General features: G+C 42.3%; 1 protein-coding gene across 3 annotated transcripts in view; it reads right to left on the bottom strand.

The window, feature by feature from the left end:
- Positions 1-407: 407 nt before the first annotated feature.
- Positions 408-20,432, bottom strand: part of PDZRN3 (PDZ domain containing ring finger 3) — a 247,371-nt gene continuing 227,346 nt past the window's right edge. For all 3 annotated transcript variants that reach the window (XM_063426757.1, XM_063426759.1, XM_063426760.1), the window contains 5 exons: positions 16,496-16,594; positions 9,445-9,507; positions 6,755-6,856; positions 5,062-5,178; positions 408-2,873 (listed from right to left, as the gene is read on the bottom strand). In XM_063426757.1, coding sequence (XP_063282827.1) covers positions 1,320-2,873; positions 5,062-5,178; positions 6,755-6,856; positions 9,445-9,507; positions 16,496-16,594 — 1,935 coding nt within the window. In that variant the 3' untranslated portion in view covers positions 408-1,319. The remainder of the gene's footprint in view (positions 2,874-5,061; positions 5,179-6,754; positions 6,857-9,444; positions 9,508-16,495; positions 16,595-20,432) is intronic.

Genomic DNA, 20,432 nt, shown 5'->3' with positions numbered 1-20,432 from the left:
TCTCTTCGTGTGTTTCCGAGCCCCTCTCGGGGTCTATTCCCCCCAAGACCCTGTCTGTCTCATTTGCCCTTTCCCCCTCCTCTCCTTTGGGGATCGGCACACAGTGGATTCCAGGTAAGAAGTCAAAAACAATTTGACAACTTAAAATGGGGGAGGGCAGAGCACTCCATAACTTCTACAGTTATATATAGTGGTTATGGTGCTTAGAGTGTTCCTGTAACACTAAAGCAGTTGAAGTTGGCATAGTACATTTCCATAACGTAAAACATAAGTGTAACACACTGGCTAAAGAAAAAGAAAACATGACTTAAATAAGTACAACTCATGTATTTAGTGGATACAAAACAATAATTTATTTGTCTCTGATTGCCACGGTTGTAACCATTTGTGATTTTTTTGATATAGCATTTATTATTATTATTTCCGTACAAACCTAGAAAGCAAACCGGAACAAGAAAAAAACTTGGAAAATGGCACAAAATGTTTCAAATTTGTTTTGTTTTTTTGTGGTGGTGTTTTTTTTTTTTTTTAACTTCTTTCTTTCATAATGAAATTCCTTGTCTGTATCAAAAGCCTGGGAGTGTGGCACAAGGATGCCACAAAAGCATGCTTTCCAAACCTTATAAAGCTACACATTGAGTAATCATTTCTTTGATATAAAATCTGATTCTTAGGAACTCTTAAAGAAATTATGAATTGCCCATAAGTGTAAAAGCTGCGCTCTTAAACAATATGACAAATCTTGTTATTGTAGATATTGATAAATAGAAGGCAGATAATATAAAATAAAACAAATGCAAAGTAATATCACAAAATACAATTTTATAAAATATAAATCTATATTGAAAATTGCGTCTGTGTTTTCAGGCAAGAAACGAAAGCTTGTGTTTAATTAATGAATACTGATTAAAGATATTAAACGTGTAACTAAAAGGTTATTTGGCATTCGCATGATTAATAACAGTATGAAAATTTTAAAAAATGTTTTAAAAATTACAGTCATGTTTTAAAAACAATTTAAATTACAGAGGTACTTGAGTAATGTGGCGGCTGAACTCCTCTTTGCCAGAGGAACTGTAAAAGTGTTGCGCAGCAAACCGTTACATGTCCTTTTGGCAAACAATTCGGGTAACTAACACCCAGTACTGTGATAGGATGGGTTTATGTTTTGTTTAAGACAAGGTATTAACAGTAACATTAATTATCTTATATTTACACAGAAAAAAAAGTTGTTGTTTTTCTTAATAAACTTGCCACATTTAACGAGGCGGAAATTCTACCGCAACGGTAGTTTATTTACAGATTTTTAGATTATGAAATTATACAGTTGTAACTGAAAGCAAGGAGTTGTACACCCGAGTACCATCAGGAGATTTAGTTCCGTGTGTTAAGAGTTCTTGAATGGTCATCCAGTTGTCAAATATTTTTTTGTTCCTTTTTTTCATCATCTTTTTGTGACTGAGGTCAATGATGCTGACCTCTTTGGTATCTTCCGTGGTTTGCTTCTCCTTCAAACAATCCAACCTGCTTTGCATCATAAATTCCCTTCTCTTTCTTTGCTCAGAAGCTTTTCGAACATGCTGCTTACGTTCTTCCTTACTCCAGTAACGTCCCATTTTCATCTCGCTCATGGCATCATCATCGGTTGTCATTCCACTTCGCTCCTCCTTAATCTTTATGGCTCTCTCTCTCAACAGTTTGTCTCTTATTGGCCGCTTTGTAATATAGCGTGTGCCGTCACTTCTTACCTTCACCTTCCATTCCATCCTAGGTTCTGTAGTACTGGACAAGTCTTTACACATACTGACCAAACTCATTTGACTCTGAGCATATTCCACAGCCGATTTCTGCTGGATTAGTTGCATGTAGCTTTGATAGTGTTGGGCATGTGCAGGGATGTGTGCATGCTTATACGGAGAGTGGCGATACGGTGGCTGCACGGAACTGGATACTTTTTCTGGATTGGTTTGATTTTTGCTCGCATCTCCACCTTTTCTTTCTCGGACATCTGTTTGTTTGTTGATGTCAAACTCCTTGGCTGGGAGATGGTATCTGGCAGGACTGACTTCACGACTTCCGCCACTTGGCAGCAAACTCTTTTGGGAAGCATTGCAAGGTAAGCTGCCAACGGCTCCTTCCGCATTTGGGCAGTTGAGGGCGTCTGCACTCCTTCGCAGTGAGTTTTCAGGTGAGATCTCCAAAGTCAGTGGGGTGCTGCGACAACTTTCCCCAGTATTATAGGCACTTGAACTATCCTTGTCAGACTTCTCTGGCAATTCTGTAATATCTGAAAGTTCATGTCGACGCAAGTCAATGCTTGTATTGTAGTTACGGAAGCCACTATTGTGAAGCATCCATGAATCTCTGTACTGTTCTTTTAGTTGTTGCATTTTATGAGCACGGACGATATTCAAACACTCAAGCTCAATGCTGTGCAACTCTTCATTCAGCATCTCTAACTCCCTGTCTACACTTTCCTGGTCACTTCTATTGGTTTCCAAAGTACTATTTTGGTAATATCGGCGCTGGTTAGAACTTTGCACTTGGCATTTTAATTCCAGAAGCTCCCTAAATCTCTCACATTCATCCATGGGGATACCCAGAAAATCTGCATCGGTACAATCTGCTGAAATGAATGACTCATTGCTGAACTGCATGTCTCCACTCCCCAAAGTGTCCTGACTGTACATTAGTTTTTTCTGACTTCCCAGTGTATTTGAGGAAGTGGTGTGATCGTCTGTAATATTTTCGTGCTCTGAGCTCTCATCATTCCGAGTGCTTCCATCAGTGCGGCCAACTCCACTATCTTTCTCCAACTGGTTGGACAACAGGGTTGCGGTATCTGTAGTTCCTCCATCTTCCTCCAGTTTTTTCTAAAAGGAAAGAAATATTGTGAGCAAGTTAAGTTAAATGCTAGCGGTTATGCAAACATAACATGTTGCAACATTGGATTTCTGTATTTTACTAGCTATCTGATTACATATTAAAGGACCACTCTAGTGCCAGGAAAACACTTGGGGAAAAAGGGTAAAACTTACCTTTTTCCAGCGCTGGGCGGGGAGATCTCTGCCTCCGATCCTCCTCCGTTCCGCCTCGTCGGCTGAATGCGCATGCGCGGCAAGAGCTGCGCACGCATTCAGCCGGTCGCATAGGAAAGCATTGTAAATGCTTTCCTATGGACGCTTGTGTGCTCTCACTGTGATTTTCACAGTGAGAATCACGCAAGCGCCTCTAGCGGCTGTCAATGAGACAGCCACTAGAGGATTTGGGGGAAGGCTTAACCCATTAATAAACATAGCAGTTTCTCTGAAACTGCTATGTTTATAAAAAAAATGGGTTAACCCTAGCTGGACCTGGCACCCAGACCACTTCATTAAGCTGAAGTGGTCTGGGTGCCTAGAGTGGTCCTTTAATGCAGCTTTTACGCATGATGTTAAATGCTCCATATCTTTCTTGTTGAGAAGGACAGTAGTGCATTTAACATGGTATTTGATAGTTGAACCACTGTCTGTCGCTGGTCAGATTCCATTCCAACTGAATATAACAGCTTGATAGAACCTTTTAATATATAATAACTATGAAAATATAATTAACATTTCTGTACATTTTTTTTTAAAGTCTGCAAAACAGTTTTCGATATTACGCCAATTATAACATACTGCTGTGGTTGGAGTGAAGCCAAAGGTAGAAGAAGATATCTGAAACTCTTACTCGCAATCTCAACCATCTTTCCTCTGCTTCTAGTGCTCATTTGCCAGGAGCCCGTATAACTGATGTACTCTTGTACATGTTCAAGAGTACAGCACAGAGATCTACAGACCTAATGTTGGGGCAGGCACTGGCTAGTTTATCGCCTCATAGAGAGATGAAGGGCCATCAGGCCACAGACCTGCTCATTTATTAAAATGGGTATATGTGTCAAAAATTGAAATACTAAATCTTTGTGTGGTCATTTTCAAGTTTACAGCACACAGCTTTGTGTTATAAAGTGCACTTTGTCTATTATACTTTTTCTATAAGAGTTTGTTTCTGCTTTATTGGGGGGGGGGGGGGGGGGGGGGGAGCACTGATTAGTCGAGAGACTGATCTCCGGTCTACCAGGCAGGCTGTATGTGTACAAATACGAAATGTGTGTTCTATCATATATGACATTGTCATTGTGGGAAAGCTTTGGTAGGTCCAGCGACCAATACTTTATTTTTCATTTGGATACCCAAAACTGAGAAGAAACAGGCTGTGTCTATGCAGAAGAATATATCCAAAAGAATATATCCAAAAGAAGAAACAGGCTGTGTCTATGCAGAAGAATATATCCAAAAGAATATATCCAAAAGAAGAAACAGGCTGTGTCTATGCAGAAGAATATATCCAAAAGAATATATCCAAAAGAAGAAACAGGCTGTGTCTATGCAGAAGAATATATCCAAATTCCTCAAATGACTGATAAACTACAACCAAATTTTCACTATTTTAGCCTGTGAAAATTTTGCAAAGCATTGCTGGAGTGGAGTTCAACAGTCCTTAAATATTCTTCAAAAATATCAGTTATTTTCTCGCTTTAGTAAGTTAAACTGTGGTGAAGATCCACATGTATCCTATCACACAAACATTTAAAGGTCAGACACTTTCCTTTCAAACTGGCACATCAAAACATTTCCCAAAAATAATTTTACCCGACGTGACTTTCTACTGAGGGCTCTACAAGAGTAAACTAGAATATTCTTGGGGATATGGGAATTGTGTAAGGAAAAGGAAGGGAATTGAATATTTTAGGCCAAACATATTGGGGGAGAAAAGCTGTCATTTTAGTTATATTTTATGGTTTGTTTGTTTTTTATATCAATGAGTGATTTAACTTAAATAATGGGATGTTTTGATTACAACATTTTTTTCCCCCTGAAGTCTTTAATGACAAACTTTGACAAATACCTCCTGCTATCCATAACCTTAGATATTCATTAAGCTGGCTGGTAAGTTTAATCCTTGTAATGGAAACTGGGGAAACGGAATATCAGATCTGACAAGCTACGTTGACAGAGTAGTAGGGGAGAATCACATTACCTGCTGAAGCATGCTGGCAGTAAATTGCATTGCTTGGTGATGCTGTTCTTCTAGCATATCTATGTGTAAATCATCCAGAAAATCATTTCTGTCATCATCCATCCATCCTTCATCCAGCTGTGTTTAAGAGAACAAAACAAAGATGACATAAATGTGTTGTCATGGTAACACAAATTCTGACAGCAAGATGTAATTCAGAGCATCCGATTACAAATGTAAATCCAAATTAGAATATTAAAACAGAACAAATTTTGTTTATTAAAATGTACATAAAAAAAAAAAAGTCAAATGGTAACCTGACAAGTTTACTATTTTCCCAAACTGAGCTTTTATATTATCTGCAAATTAGGAGAATATCAAAATACAGTTTGTTTTTGTAAATACAGGGAGTATGGTGCATAAAAGAGCCTGACTTAAAGGAACATTATAGTCACCAGAACAACTACAGATTAATGTATTTGTTCTGGTGAGTATAATCATTGCCTTCAGGCATTTTCGTGCAAACACTGCCTTTTCATAGAAAAGGCAGTGTTTATATTGCCTCCTAGGGACACCTCCAGAGGCCACTCCTCAGATGGCCAATGGAAGTGCTTCCTGGGGCAGTGCTCTACATGGAGGCGTTGAACTTTCCTCATAGAGATGCATTAATTCAATGCATCTTTATGAGGAGGTGCTGATTGGCCAAAACAGAGTTTGTCCCTGCCCCATTCAATCTCCTTGCCGATTTCAGTCAATTCAATGCTTTCCCATACGGATTGGCTAAAAATCATAAATTCTGATATCACAAAGGAGACGGGGCAGGGACAGCACCGGCGGACACATGCTGCACTGGAAAAAGTGAGTTTTAACCCCTTCTACAAGGCTAAAGGGGGGAGGAACGGCAAGCCACCTAAATGGTGGTGTTAACACTATAGGGTCAGGAACACAAACATGTGTAGTGTTACTTTAATTTCAAGAAGTGTGCAGTCAAACTTTAGGCTGCTAAAGCTGATACAGTGTGGCTTCATGAAATAAAACATTGCTATTAAATCATTTATTTCAGCAGCGGTAGCTAAAAGTGACACAAAATGTTGTACCTATATGCACTTACACAAACATCACCTTCAGTATTACTGTATTCTATTTGAGATAAATGAACAACTCATGAAGGAAAAATATGCAACTCGAGCAATCCCAATAGTTTTCTAGCTATATTTCATCAGTAATACCTTACATTTGTCCCATGGGCCTGAGTTATTCCGACATCCTTCCATGACTTTGGTTTTAAAATGTGCCATATTGTGTCAAAATTAGCACAACTGCTGTACACTAATGCGTGTTCAAGAGTACAGCACTGAGATCTATGGAGGCTCCCGAGTGTGGATACCTCAGTGATTTCTGTGGGAATTAATGATGGTGGCAGCACCATCTTTTGTAAATCAGGACTTAAGGACAAAGTAGTATTTTAATTTTTTTTAAATTTAGTTGTGGAATCTAATGAATTTCCAAGTTTTTTTGTGGTTTTTTTGTGGTATAATTTATAATACAGTGGTAACGTGTTAATATATTGATCTTGATTGAGTAATTTATTAGTTGTCCACTTTTTCTCTGATAAAACATCATATCTTTTTCGCGATGAGACACGAATTCCACATTAGGGGAAGAAATATAGGATTGTATTAGAAAGTCTATGTCAGGCAGTTAGGTACAATACCTGCATCTCTGGCCTCGCTACCAACAAGAAAACATCTTTTGTATCCTCACTTGTCAGGAGGGCTACTGCCTCTTCGTGGTTGTGAACATCAATGCCATTAATCTGTAAGACAAAACCAAAATTCAGATGGTCAGGAAGTACATTATCTTGTTCACCATCTTGGGCTAATAAGGTTTTCGCTTGCCAACTCCTTTTTTAAATCAATGAAAATAGAATTTTCTTTAGAAAATAAAGTATTTCATTTGATCAATGAGGACTTAGCCCAAACAAAGATTTGCATTAATTAAAATAGAAAAACAAAACAAAAAAACCATTAGAGATTATCGAAGTCTTGTGCTCTGAAAAGTGGGTATGCAATGATGTAAAATTATGTATTTGCTGGTTTCCATGGGGATTGTCCCACTTTTAGAACTTTACACAATGTTTCAGAATACAGCACTTTGCATATCTCCCGCTTATATGTTACGTCAATGTATTCTTTAAGGTGATCTTGGAAGAGCTATACAACATGCTACATGGATAGAAACAGCCAACCAGCAATGTGCAGGGCCGGATTAACATAGGGGCTGATGGAGCTGCAGCTCCAGGCCCATGAAATAGGCCCATTGATTTAAAAAAAAAAAAAAAAAAGAGGAAAATTATTATTATTATTTTTTTTTTTTACACACACACACACACACACACACACACACTACTTTTAGGGTTCCCAGGTATTTCTCAGAAGTATTTCTTATGGTTGCCAGGTATTTCTCAGGTATTTGAGGCTGCCTAGCCGGTGCCGGTATTGCAGTAATACCGGCAATACAAATGTCTGTCTCAGCATAAACAGAGATTATTCTGCAATACCAGTGCCGGCCAGTAGGGGTCGCTGTTTGTGTGGAGAGAGACAGGGATAAGAAGTTACAGCATCAACCTCCCTGCCTCTCTCTACTCACTGATCCGCGGGGGAGCAGCACAGAGAGTCCAGACAGCAGTTTCAAGCCTGCGAGACATGGGGACGGTGAGAGACTTGGGGACGCTGAGACATTGGGACACTGGGAGACATAGGGACCATGAGACACTAGAGACACAGTGGTCCCATGTCTCCCAGTGGCCCCTAGTCTCTCAGTGGTCCCCATGTCACAGTGGTCCCCATGTCTCCCAGCCAGTATCTCTAGTGTCTCAGTGTCTCCGTGTCTCCCAGTGTTCCTGGTGTCTCTCAGTGTCCCCATGTCTCCCAGTGTGCCTGGTGTCTCTCAGTGTCCCTAGTGTCTGTGTCCCTGGTCTCCCAGGGTGCCCTAGTCTCTCAGTGTCCCCATGTATCTCAGTGTCCCCATGTATGACCCAGTGTCTCAGTGTCCCCAAGACTCACAGTGTCCAAATGTCTCTCAATGTCCCCTAGTGTTCTAGTGACATTGGGACACATGGAGACACAGACTCTAAGGGACACTGAGAGACATGGGGATAAAAACACTATGGGACACTGAGAGATATGGGGACAATGAGACACTAGGGGACACTGAGAGACATGGAGAAAGGGAGATATGGGGCACTCCCAGTGTCCCCATGTCTCCCAGCCAGTGTCCCTAGTATCTCAGTATCCCCATGTCTCTTAGTGTCTCAGTGTCCTTAATGTATGTGTCCTCAGTGTCCCCTAGTCTCTCAGAATCCCCTAGTCTCCCAGTGTCCCCATGTCTCACAGTGCCCTCATGTGTCTGTGTCCCCTAGTATAAAATACAAAATCTCAGGCACACACTGATAGATTTAAGCAGGTTTATTGGACACCACAATGTTTTGACTTGTACCCAGGTCTTTATCAAGTCTCCAGTGTCCCCTATGTATCAGTGTCTCAGGTCTCCCAGTGTACCCTCATGTCTCAAAGTCACCCAGTGTCCCCATGTCTCCCAATGTCCCCAAGAGTCTCACTGTCTCTAGGTCTCCCAGAGTTCTGTAGTATCTCAGTGTCCCCATGTCTCCCAGTGTCCCAATGTCTCTCAATGTCCCCTAGTGTCCTAGTGACATGGGGACACTGGGAGACATGGGGACACAGACACTAAGAGACTGGGAGACACAGACATGCCCCCTTTTTGTGTATGTTTGCCCCTTTCGGCAGTTCTTGTTATGTGATTTATGTCAGTGACCCACCCTTTTACCCAATCCATAGACTTCCTACTTTACTGGACACTGCTGTTAGGGGGTATGGGTTTACTTGAAAGATGAAAGCGTGAGATTAGCATAGGGTATGTGTTTTCTAATAGCTGTATCTTATGAGTTTCACTCCAGCACCATCTCAATCAGATACATGACGTTTAGGAGGTAGGACAGTTTAAGTGTTTATGGTCAATAAGATTTTGTAATTAGGCCCATCATAATTGTCAGCACCAGGCCCACTTGGCTCTTAATCTGGCCCTGGCAATGTGGGCAGGGGGACGAGGCAGGTCAAGTGCATGCTGGGAATATGGATTTCCCAACAAAAATAATCACAAAATTGTGTAATCATAAAACATGCTAAACATATTTATACTCTAGAATTCCACCACTAAAGAATTACATGATTCATTAGTGACAGGAAAGTGTGTGCATGTTTAGTAATTGAATCATAATTTTCTGTATTATTTGACTTAACGCACAGGCAACTGACTTTGTCTTCTGCTATTTATTGAAGATCGAAAGTGCCCACTAAAAGTGAGCTACACAATATTATATCTTACTTGTATAATCCGATCACCTTCCCTGATTCGGCCATCTTTGGCTGCAATACTATTTGGATCAATCTGAAAAACAATGAGATACATTTAATAACCAGCTTCCTTCATAAAAACGTGTCACTTCTAGAAAGGATTAAAATGAATACCGTGTAACGTTTATTTAATCTCATCACTCTAAACTACAGGCACTTTGAATGTCTACAGTCAACCAAAATTTGCAGCATGATAGCATGTAAACTACAAATGTTTTATTGCAACATTCATAAGAACAAGCTGATTTAGGAATAGTATATTTGGGACCCATTAGCCAAGGCTCTCTTTGACGTGGCTTAATTGTGGTTTCCTGTTTAGAACTTTACTGGCAGAGGATATTCACTCAATTAGCAATCAAGATAATCGTTAAGTAGACACCTAAATATGTTGAGTACTCAGCAGAAGCACCCATTCTACACATATGTGTTTGGTATTCTCCTAGTGGGCATCAAACTTCGTCTGACTGGGTGGGCCTAGGATACGAAGTAAAAATGTGACATCAGTAGTGATGTCGCGAACATAAAATTATCCGTTCGCAACGGCGAACACGAACTTCCACAAATGTTCACGAACGGGCGAAACGCCATAGACTTCAACGGGCAGGCGAATTTTAAAACCCACAGGGACTCTTTCTGACCACAATAGTGATGGAAAAGTTGTTTCAAGGGGACTAACACCTGGACTGTGGCATGCCGGAGGGGGATCCATGGCAAAACTCCCATGGAAAATTACATAGTTGATGCAGAGTCTGGTTTTAATCCATAAAGGGCATAAATTAACTAACATTCCTAAATTGTTTGGAATAACGTGCTTTAAAACACCAGGTATGATGTTGTATCGATCAGGTAGTGTAAGGGTTACGCCCGCTTCACAGTGACAGACCAAACTCCCCGTTTAACGCACCGCAAACAACCGCAAACAGTCCATTTGCACAACCGCAAACTCCCTATTTGCAAGGTTGGATACCAAGCTAGCCATGTCTCGTTCCTTGTCCTCACTGATGTCATTGAAGGTCTCTTCCTCCACCCAGCCACGTACAACACCAAGGGTCCCCGAAAGGTGACAACAAGCCCCCTGGGACGCCGGCTGTGTTTGGTCTTCCACCTCCTCAAAGCCACCTTCCTCCTCTGACTCCTCTTCTTCAGACTCCTCTCTCTGCGTTGCCTCTCTCTGCGTTATAAGGTGTGTTAAGTAGTACTATTCTTATCAGTTTAATCCCGGTTACGTCCCCTATCAGGGGACGTGTATATGGCATCGATTTTAGGAACCGGGAGATGGAAAAAGATGCTTGGTTGGTCCTCCTACTTCAAATTTGGGGCACTGCGCATGTAATCTAATGTGCCACCAGATAGGAGTGGTGTGTTAAGTAGTCCCCCTCATCAGGCATTTTTTAGTCGAATGTATTGCCCACTGTCAGTCCCTTCAGGATCCATCCCTCATTCATCTTAAAGGTGAGGTAATCTAGACTTTTTTGACCTAGGCGACTTCTCTTCTCAGTGACAATACCTCCTGCTGCACTGAAGGTCCTTTCTGACAGGACACTTGAAGCGGGGCAGGCCAGAAGTTCTATCGCAAATTGGGATAGCTCAGGGCACAGGTCAAGCCTGCACACCCAGTAGTCAAGGGGTTCATCGCTCCTCAGAGTGTCGATTTCTGCAGTTAAGGCGAGGTAGTCTGCTACCTGTCGGTCGAGTCGTTCTCTGAGGGTGGACCCCGAAGGGCTGTAGCAATGCGTAGGACTTAAAAAGCTCCGCATGTCCTCCATCAAAACACGTCTGTAAAGCGTCCTGTCCTTGCCGGCGTGGTCGTGGGAGGATTACTTTCACCTCTTCCCCTGTTAGATTCCCGTTGTGCTGTGACATCACCCTTATACGCTGTGAAAAGCATACTTTTTAATTGATTTTGGAACTGCTGCATCCTTTCCGACTTGCCGTAATTCGGTAACATTTCAGGCACTTTCTGCTTATACCGGGGGTCTAGTAGCGTGCACACCCAGTACAGGTCATTCTCCTTCAGCCTTTTTATACGAGGGTCCCTCAACAGGCACGACAGCATGAAAGACCCCATTTGCACAAGGTTGGATACCGAGCTACTCATGTCCCTCGTCCTCCGTGATCTCACTGAAGGTATGTTCTTCCCCCCCAGCCATGTACAACACCACGGGTACCAGATAGGTGACAACGAGCACCCTGGGATGCCTGTTGTGGTTGGTCTTCCTCCTCCTCCTCAAAGCCACATTCCTCCTCTGACTCCTCTTCCTCACAATCCTCTTCCAGCGTTGCCGCAGGTCCAGCAAGCGATGCTGATAAGGCTGTTTCTGGTGGTGATGGTGACCAGAACTCTTCCTCTTTACACTCATCTACGGCCTGATCCAGCACTCTTTGCAGGGCACGCTCCAGGAAGAAAACAAATGGTATGATGTCGCTGATGGTGCCTTCGGTGTGACTGACTGGGTTTGTCACCTCCTCAAAAGGATGCATGAGCCTATAGGCATTGCGCATGAGCGTCCAGTAACGTGGTAAAAAAAATTCCCAGCTCCGCAGAGGCTGTCCTAGCACCCAGGTCATACAAATAGTCGTTAACGGCTTTTTCTTCTTGGAGCAGGTGGTCGAACATTAGGAGTGTTGAATTCCAACATGTCGGGCTGTCGCAAATCAAGCGCCTCAATGGCATGTTTTTTCGCCGCTGGATATCTGAAAAGTGCGCCATGCCCGTGTAGGAACGCCTGAAATGGTCACACACCTTCCTGGCCTGCTTCAGGACGTCATGTAAGCCTGGGTACTTATGCACAAAGCGTTGTACGATCAGATTACACACATGTGCCATGCATGGCACATGTGTCAACTTGCCCAAATTCAATGCCGCCAACAAATTTCTGTTGCTGGTCCGGTGTGACTCTCTGCATTCAGGCAAGTCAACACCGAGACGGCATGACACTGCCGTATCCGGGATGTGGAATAGTACCTGGGGTGCTGGGGGGTGCCGTTGATGTGGAGCAGAGAGTAGGAGGAGTAGAGGAGGTGGCAGCAGGCCTGCCTGCAAGTCGTGGCGGTGTCACCAACTCCTCTGCAGAGCCACGCATTCCATGCTTGGCAGCCGTCAGCAGGTTTACCCAATGCACAGTGTAGGTGATATACCTGCCCTGACCATGCTTTGCAGACCAGGTATCAGTGGTCAGATGGACCCTTGCCCCAACACTGTGTGCCAGACATGCCATTACTTCCTTTTGCACAATCGAGTACAGGTTGGGGATTGCCTTTTGTGCAAAGAAATTTCGTCCGGGTACCTTCCACTGCGGTGTCCCAATAGCCAAAATTTTTTGAAACGCCTCAGACTCCACCAGCTTGTATGGTAAAAGCTGGTGGGCTAAGAGTTCAGACAAGCCAGCTGTCAGACGCTGGGCAAGGGGGTGACTTTCTGACATTGGCTTCTTACGCTCAAACATGTCCTTGACAGACACCTGACTGTGGGCAGATGAGCAGGAACTGCTCAAGGCGAGAGACGGAGTGGCGGATGGTTGAGAGGGGGCAAGGAGGACAGCAGTGGTTGACGTGGCTGAAGATGCTGGACCAGGATGAGGATGGCGGCTTTGAGTTTGTGTGCTGCTTGTACTCATGTGTTGATCCCATAGGCGTTTGTGATGTGCGATCATGTGCCTTCGCAAAGCAGTTGTACCTAGGTGGGTGTTGGACTTCCCACGACTCAGTTTCTTTTGGCACAGGTTGCAAATGGCATCGCTGTTGTCAGAGGCAGACACACAAAAAAAAAAATGCCACACTGCTGAGCTCTGCAATGACGGCATTCTGGTGGTGGCAACAGCATGCGTTGATTGGCGTGCTGTCTGGCTGACCCCGGGTGCCAATGCATGCTGTCTGACTGTGCCACTAGCTCGTCTCCTCCTCCTCTCTGTCTCCCCATCTGAACTTTCCTCCTGTTGTTCTTCTCTTCTAGCGGACACCCACGTGACATCCACGGACGCATCGTCATCATCAACCGCTTCACTTGTATCTGACAACTCAGCAAAGGAAGCAGCAGCGGGTACAACATCATCATCATCACACCGTACGTCCATGTGTGTAATGCTGCCTGACTGAGACATATCCCTGTTATCTACATCCTCTGGCAATAATGCTTGCGCATCACTCATTTCTACCAACTGATGTGTAAATAACTCCTCTGACAGATCAAGTGAAGCGGCTGTGGTGCTAGTGTTGGTGGCGGCGGCAGGCGGGCGAGTGGTAACTTGAGAGGTGCCCGAAGCTAAGCTGGAGGAGAATGGTGCGTCAAGGTTCCGAGCGGAAGCTGTAGAAGATTGGGTGTCCTGTGTTAGCCAGTCAACTATGTCCTCAGAACTTTTCGAGTTCAGGGTACGTGGCCTCTGAACACTGGGCATTATTCTAGGGCCAAAGGGAATCACAGCACCACGACCATGACGGCCCCTGCGGGGTGGCCTGCCTCTGCCTGTCATTTTTTTTTTCGATTAGTGGTACTATGCGTGCAAGCTACTGTGACAACAGATATGAGTGGCACTGTGCATTGGCAGAAGTTGGCAGAGTAGACGCTGTAGGCCTGACACACGCTTGCAGACAACTGCTATTCAATCTATTACAGTCAAATTTTTTTTTTTTTAAATGTACACTACTGTTACACCAGATATGAGTTGCACTGGTGTGACACTGTGCCCTGGCAGGCCCTGAAACACACACGCGTGAAGGAAACTGACTGCTATTATTTCACAGTCAAAAAAGTTTTTTTTTTTTTTTTAAATGCAAGCTATTGTTACACCAGATATGAGTTGTGGCACTGGGCAAGTGGGCACAGTATACGCTGTGAGCCTGACACACACGCTGGCAGGCAGGCAACTGCAATTAGATTACACAAAAAAAGAAAAAAGCAGACTGGTGTTCTAGCCCTAAAAAGGGCTTTTTGGGGTGTTGTCCTTACAGCAGAGATCAGATGAGTCCTTCAGGACTGTAGTGGACACTGAATACACTAGCCTAGCTATCAATTTCCCTATTAAATCAGCAGCAGCACACTGTCCCTCCTCTCACTAAGAATGCAGCTTCAGAATGAATCTTAAATGGATGCTGTCCAGGAGGTGGGAGGGTCTGCTGCTGATTGGCTGGAATGTGTCTGCTGACTGTGAGATACAGGGGCAAAGTTTACTCAATGAGGACGAATAGGGGGCGGACCGAACATCGCATATGTTCGCCGTCCGTGGCGAACGCGAACAAGCTATGTTCGCCAGGAACTATTCGCCAGCGAACCGTTCGGGACATCACTAGACATCAGTACTGACTTTGGATTTTATCCAGTGTGGCTAAGAAGCCTAACCTTATGTTTGAAAGCATTCTGAGCATCTAGAAAAGACAGCAACTAATGTTGAAACTGGGAAAGATGCATCTTGACTCTAGAGATCTGTCTGTTCAACTAAGCAGGTATCCTTGGCGCATTTCTCTTAAATTATCATTTGAGTATCACTGTGAAACATGTCACCACAAGTCACAATGAATAGGACTAAACTATGTTTTTCATTTTACTAAAAACATACAGCTCAGGAAAAAAAAATAAGAGATACATATCTCATTATAAGGACACTGTAGGCACCCAGACCATTTCAGCCCATTGAAGTGGTCTGGGTGCCAATTCCCATCACCCTTAACCCTGAGCATGTAATTATTGCAGTTTTTATAAATTGCAATAATTACCTTGCAGGGTTAGGTCCTCCTCTAGTGGCTGTCTCCAAGACAGCCACTAGAGGAACTTCCGGGTTCTTAGACTACTTTTGGTCGTCTAAACGCCGCTGGAAGTTCTCACGCTATGCATTAGGACTTCCAGCATTGCCTCTAGAAATATGCTTTCCTATAGGGAGATCCTAATGCGAGCGCGGCCATTGCCAAGGGCGAGAAGCATGGGCAGAGCTGAGCCAGCGCCGAGGGACATCGGCGCTGGAACCAAGTAATTGACAGAAGGTGTTATTAACCCCTTCAGCACCGCGGGGGTGGGCCTTGACAGAAGGGGACACTACAGTGCCTTTACTTAGAATGAAGGGTGCTTGTGTTTGAATTCTACAGACAGTGGAATTGAATGACCGCCATATATCATGGAGATGTTGATCTAAAGAAACACTATAGAGTTAGGAATACAAATCTGTATTCCTGACACTATTGTGTTCCTGTCCCTAGCTTTATTCACCTTTTTACAGTACCGAGGCTCTCTCTACACTGTTCACCTCTCCTCTCCTGCCTCCTCTGAGACAGTCCAATCCAATGCTCCTCATAGAGGAGCCTTGGGGACCTAATGTGCATGTGCGGCTAGTACTGCCCACACATTCAAACTTTCCAACAGGAAAGCACTGAATCAGTTTTACTCAGTATGACAGCCACTAGAGGCACTTCTGCTGCACTGACCAAAAGCCACTAGAGGTGGACTTAACCCAGTAAGGTTTTACATACCTCTGCAGTGTCGTTTTCAATAAGAAAAGTGTTTAATTTAGATGTTTTTGACTAACAATGCTGAGGATCATACATTTATGATTTAGCATGGTTTTTATGATAATATGAAGATAGTTTAAAAATTAGATCTACCGTTACAGGAAGTGTGTAGGGGAGCTGTTACTATGGCTACATAAATAAAGTGAGTTAACTCCTAAACAGCAGATAACTGAAACTCTGCTATTCTGTAGCCGTTAGACCTGTTTGAAAGCAGAGCATTTGTAAAAGTCCTTTCTCTTCATTCTTTTTACTTGGACAATATTTGCATGTGACTTCAACAAACGGGAACATAATTTTACACTCTGCTAGGATTTTGTAACTCTACATTCCCAAGAATACCAGAAGAGTCTTTGCACTACCCATGTGTAGTGTGCCTGATCACACTTGAAGAAATTAAGGCAACACTATAAACCTATTTAATTTGGTATTTCCTTTCCTTGGCAGCAAAAATAATAATTTAAACTGTAAATTAACATAAAACCTATACAAAAATGTTTTTAAATTAATTTTTTTTTATCACCTCTTACCTCACTGACATAAATTCCGGTATCATCTTCATCATCTGTTCTGTAGCACACGGTCAATCCCAGCTTATCCTGGCTGTTTAGTCTGTACAGATCTATTTCCTGAATAAGGATATATAAAGAGCACTCTGTTGTCATTCTTTGAGATTACACAGGATACTATATTTTATTATGGAACTCTGTACATCATATTGCTTACTTCCCCGTAAGGGGCAGGTTAACATATTCATCTCAGAGTGATTTAACACCATAGGATCAATAAAGTATGTCAAAAGCCTCTTTGTCAGCAACAAGCCATTTGAAAAAAAGGCATTTTATTGATTCAAAAGAAAACAAATTGGCTATGTCTCTTACAATGCCATGGGTGTAAAAATAAACACACCATAAAAACATGGTTTGTTTGTATTCCTGACAGAGATCAAGACTTTCTCTCTAATTAAAGCAATCAAACAATTCATATTTTATCCGCTGTACAATAGTTTTTCACTCGATCAGGAGTTGTCTGCAATTGACTTAGGGCCAGCACACTTTAGGTCAAAATAGTGAAATATCGCTAACCTGGAGATTTTTTCAGGTTTGGCTTATTTTGGTCTAAAATTTGCTGACAATTCCCAGTTGCCAATTTTGAGGACTAGTGGATAACATAAAAGCTTTAACGTGTTTTCAGATATTCTGCAGCTAAAAATACTATACACGGGAGTGACAAGGGGACGGGTTGACTGTGACAATCGGTTCAGATGGAAATGTAGGAGCTAAATAGATCCTCCTTCAAGAGCGTTGACCTTACTCAGCAGGTTAGGTCCATGGTCCCAAAGGGACAAAACATAATGCATTTCGGATTTCCTGTCAGCCAATTAAACTAGTGCCATTGACACAAACCTTTTGGTGGACTGCATGTCCGTTCTTCCTCCATTGTCCGACATAAGGCACTATGATCTTGTCCCATCTTAATGGGAGAAAGATTTAAATGTGACAGCCTGTATGTAATGTAGACAACCTTTTACGCTGTCATTTTGGAGAGCTACCAGGAGCCTGTGCTATTATACTTGGCTTTCTGTGAATGAGGGCAGTCCTTTGTTGCTTGTTAGGCTTTTGGCTTTGGCTGACTGAGGATGAAGAGAACTGAATAATGACAGGGGATTTTTCCAAAATGCAATAGATATTGTAACTGAAGTCTAACACCAGTTGGAGGGCTTTAACTGTACAGTTCTGTAAAAAGGCAATCTCCCTTATGACATCTCTTTAGAACATCTACTGAACTAGAAAATAAAGTGAACGAATTAGATGTTTGTCTCTTCATTAAAGGTCTGTAAACGTGATTTTATTAGACTTCATTTAAAAAACCTGTACAGTCCTTAATTCTAGAACAACATTTCCCTACTGAAAGTATAGTCCATAGTCTGCACCACTATAATGTAAGCCAGGAGTATGGTGATGGGGTGTGGTAGTGGGGGAAGTGTTAGAGAATCAATGACTGTCACTTCATGACTCAGTCATATACCCCCACCCCAAGATGTTGGACACTGGTAGGAAGGGGGTAAATAGGACAGGCCAGTGCCACAATTGTGTCACTAGCTCCTCCAAAGAGGCAGTCTGGGCAAGAAAGGCAGGGAGAGTCCACCAAAATTACTGGCCTGGCAATCAAGCAAGACAGCCCACGGAGGACAGACTATACAGAGAGCAATCTTCAGTAATGTTTGCAGAGTCCTAGTACCCTGAGTGTAGCTTGATCACTACACCTATTTTGGGGACAGTTGCAAAAGTTCCAAAGTCGGGACAGGATCCGAAAATCATTACAGGTTGGGAGGCCTGCACAGTGGGGATCAAGGTGTACGAGTAATAAGCTGACTGGCAGCCATGCTGGCCAACACCTTTCATGATATCCCATGAAAAGAGTGTTGAGGTTCTGAAGCTCTTTTGTATTGCCAAAACATTTTTAAGGACTTGCTTATTGGGGAGTTTTTTTTCCATTTCCCCAGAAGTGAGCTAAAAATGCAGACCATTATGTTAATATTGGACAATTTAGGGGTAAGATATTGGGATACGTGTTTTTAAAAAGGCATGTCAACACATGGGCAGATATTGTGTGGACTTGACTAAAAGTAAAAAAAAAAATGAACATTTAACTGTATTTTGACGAAAAGCAGGATACCAAGGAACTAAAAAAACTACTGTTTTTTGGATCAGTATTCCCTAAACATTTTGCAGGGTTTGCTTTGTTTTTGACTTAAGCCAGGTGTAAATGCAACATAGACAGGATTATTCGCTAAAATGAGAATTGATGGGAATTTAAAGTGAATTTCAAATTTAAGGCCAAAATAGTGGAATTGGAAATAAAAATCTCAAAGTAAGTTAAATTTTGAAATTCACTTTGAATCCCTAACAATTCTTACTTTAGTAAACACCCCTCACAATTTAGATCCCCCAAATGAAAAATTATTTGAAACAATACTAGATATAACGCATATTTAAGGCTCAGGCATAGCTGGTCAATAATCTGTTACTACTTTATTTGAATTTTCTCGCTTATCAGCCTATTCCCTACAATTTCTTATGACTGAAATGTGTATGATTTTAATTTATTGCTTATTTTACAAAAATATTTTTTTTTCTTAAATCAAGGCCTTGTGCATTTCAAAAAGCAAACAATGAAATAGTTGGAAATCCCCTTGCAGAAATTGCATCACGCAACTCTCAAATCCCAGTACAGCAATAGATAAAGTGATGCGAATAATTTATTCAAGCGTCAATCAGTCAGCTGCCAAAATCAGCAATCTCGTTTTACTGACTTGTCAACCGGTATAATTTGTGAAATAACTGGTTAGTAAATGCCAGTGACTTGATTTCAACTTGATATTTAAACAACTTCAGGCAGAATTTTTTTTAAATAAATAAATACATACATACACAGAGATAGATATACCGTATATCTATCTATCTCACACATAAAAATCCATCACATCTTTAGCTTTAACAGGAACCTACAGAAAAGTAACTTTGGTTTTGATGGGAAAAATAAATCTGGCATATGTAAAAACCCTATATTAAAACAGAATCAGCAGATCACTACATAATACGCTGTAAACTCTGTAGATTACTTTGGAAACAAATACCTATTGCAGATTACACTGGATGCCCTGCACTAAAAATTGCATAATAAAGAGACCCTATTGGCACCCAGACCACTTCATCGCATTGTAGTGGTGTGGGTGCAGTGTCTTTATACCCTTAAAGGGATTCTCTAGTGCCAGGAAAACAAATCTGTTTTCCTGGCACTGTAGAATCTTGAAGTGCCACCCCCCCCATCCGGTTAAAACCCCTTCAGACACTTACCTGAATCCAGACCCGATGTCCCTCGCCGTTGGGCTAGGCTTCGCCAACGCTCCTCCCCCTGCTGTGCTTGCATTAGGATTTCCCCATAGGAAAGCATTATTCAATACTTTCCTAAGGTGATTCCGGTGACGCTGGAGGTACACATGCATAGGGACACTGTGCCTACAGTGTCCCTTTAACCCTGCAGCTGCAAACATTGCCGATACAGCCTATAGTGGCTTTATCCCTGACAGCTGTCCAGTGTTTTCAAAATCCCCATAGGAAAACATTAATTCTGTGCATTCCTATGGAAAAGGCCAAATTTGCGTGTGGTGTTTACCGTTTGATTAAGTTCCTACTCTGACCTTAAGGGGGCGGAGACAGAGTCTGGACCTTGGCGCTGGAATTATTTGGCAGGTACCGGTGCAGCACTTCCTCCCCTGCTGTCATATCGGTAACACATGGAGCACTGTAGTCATTTTTACTGTGCTCCTCTTTTTTTTCTAAACAGCACATTACATTAGGAGCAATGAGTCCAGTACATATGGATACTGGATATTAAGTGATATTACAATGCTAACACTCCCCATTTGCTTTGTCAGTTGTTCCAATTACTTGTTTAGTGTGA

Source organism: Pelobates fuscus, chromosome 7, assembly GCF_036172605.1.
Source record: "Pelobates fuscus isolate aPelFus1 chromosome 7, aPelFus1.pri, whole genome shotgun sequence".
In the NCBI taxonomy this organism is placed as follows: domain Eukaryota; kingdom Metazoa; phylum Chordata; class Amphibia; order Anura; family Pelobatidae; genus Pelobates; species Pelobates fuscus.
Note: the sequence above shows the minus strand (reverse complement) of the source record. Positions and strands in the feature narration are given on the sequence as shown.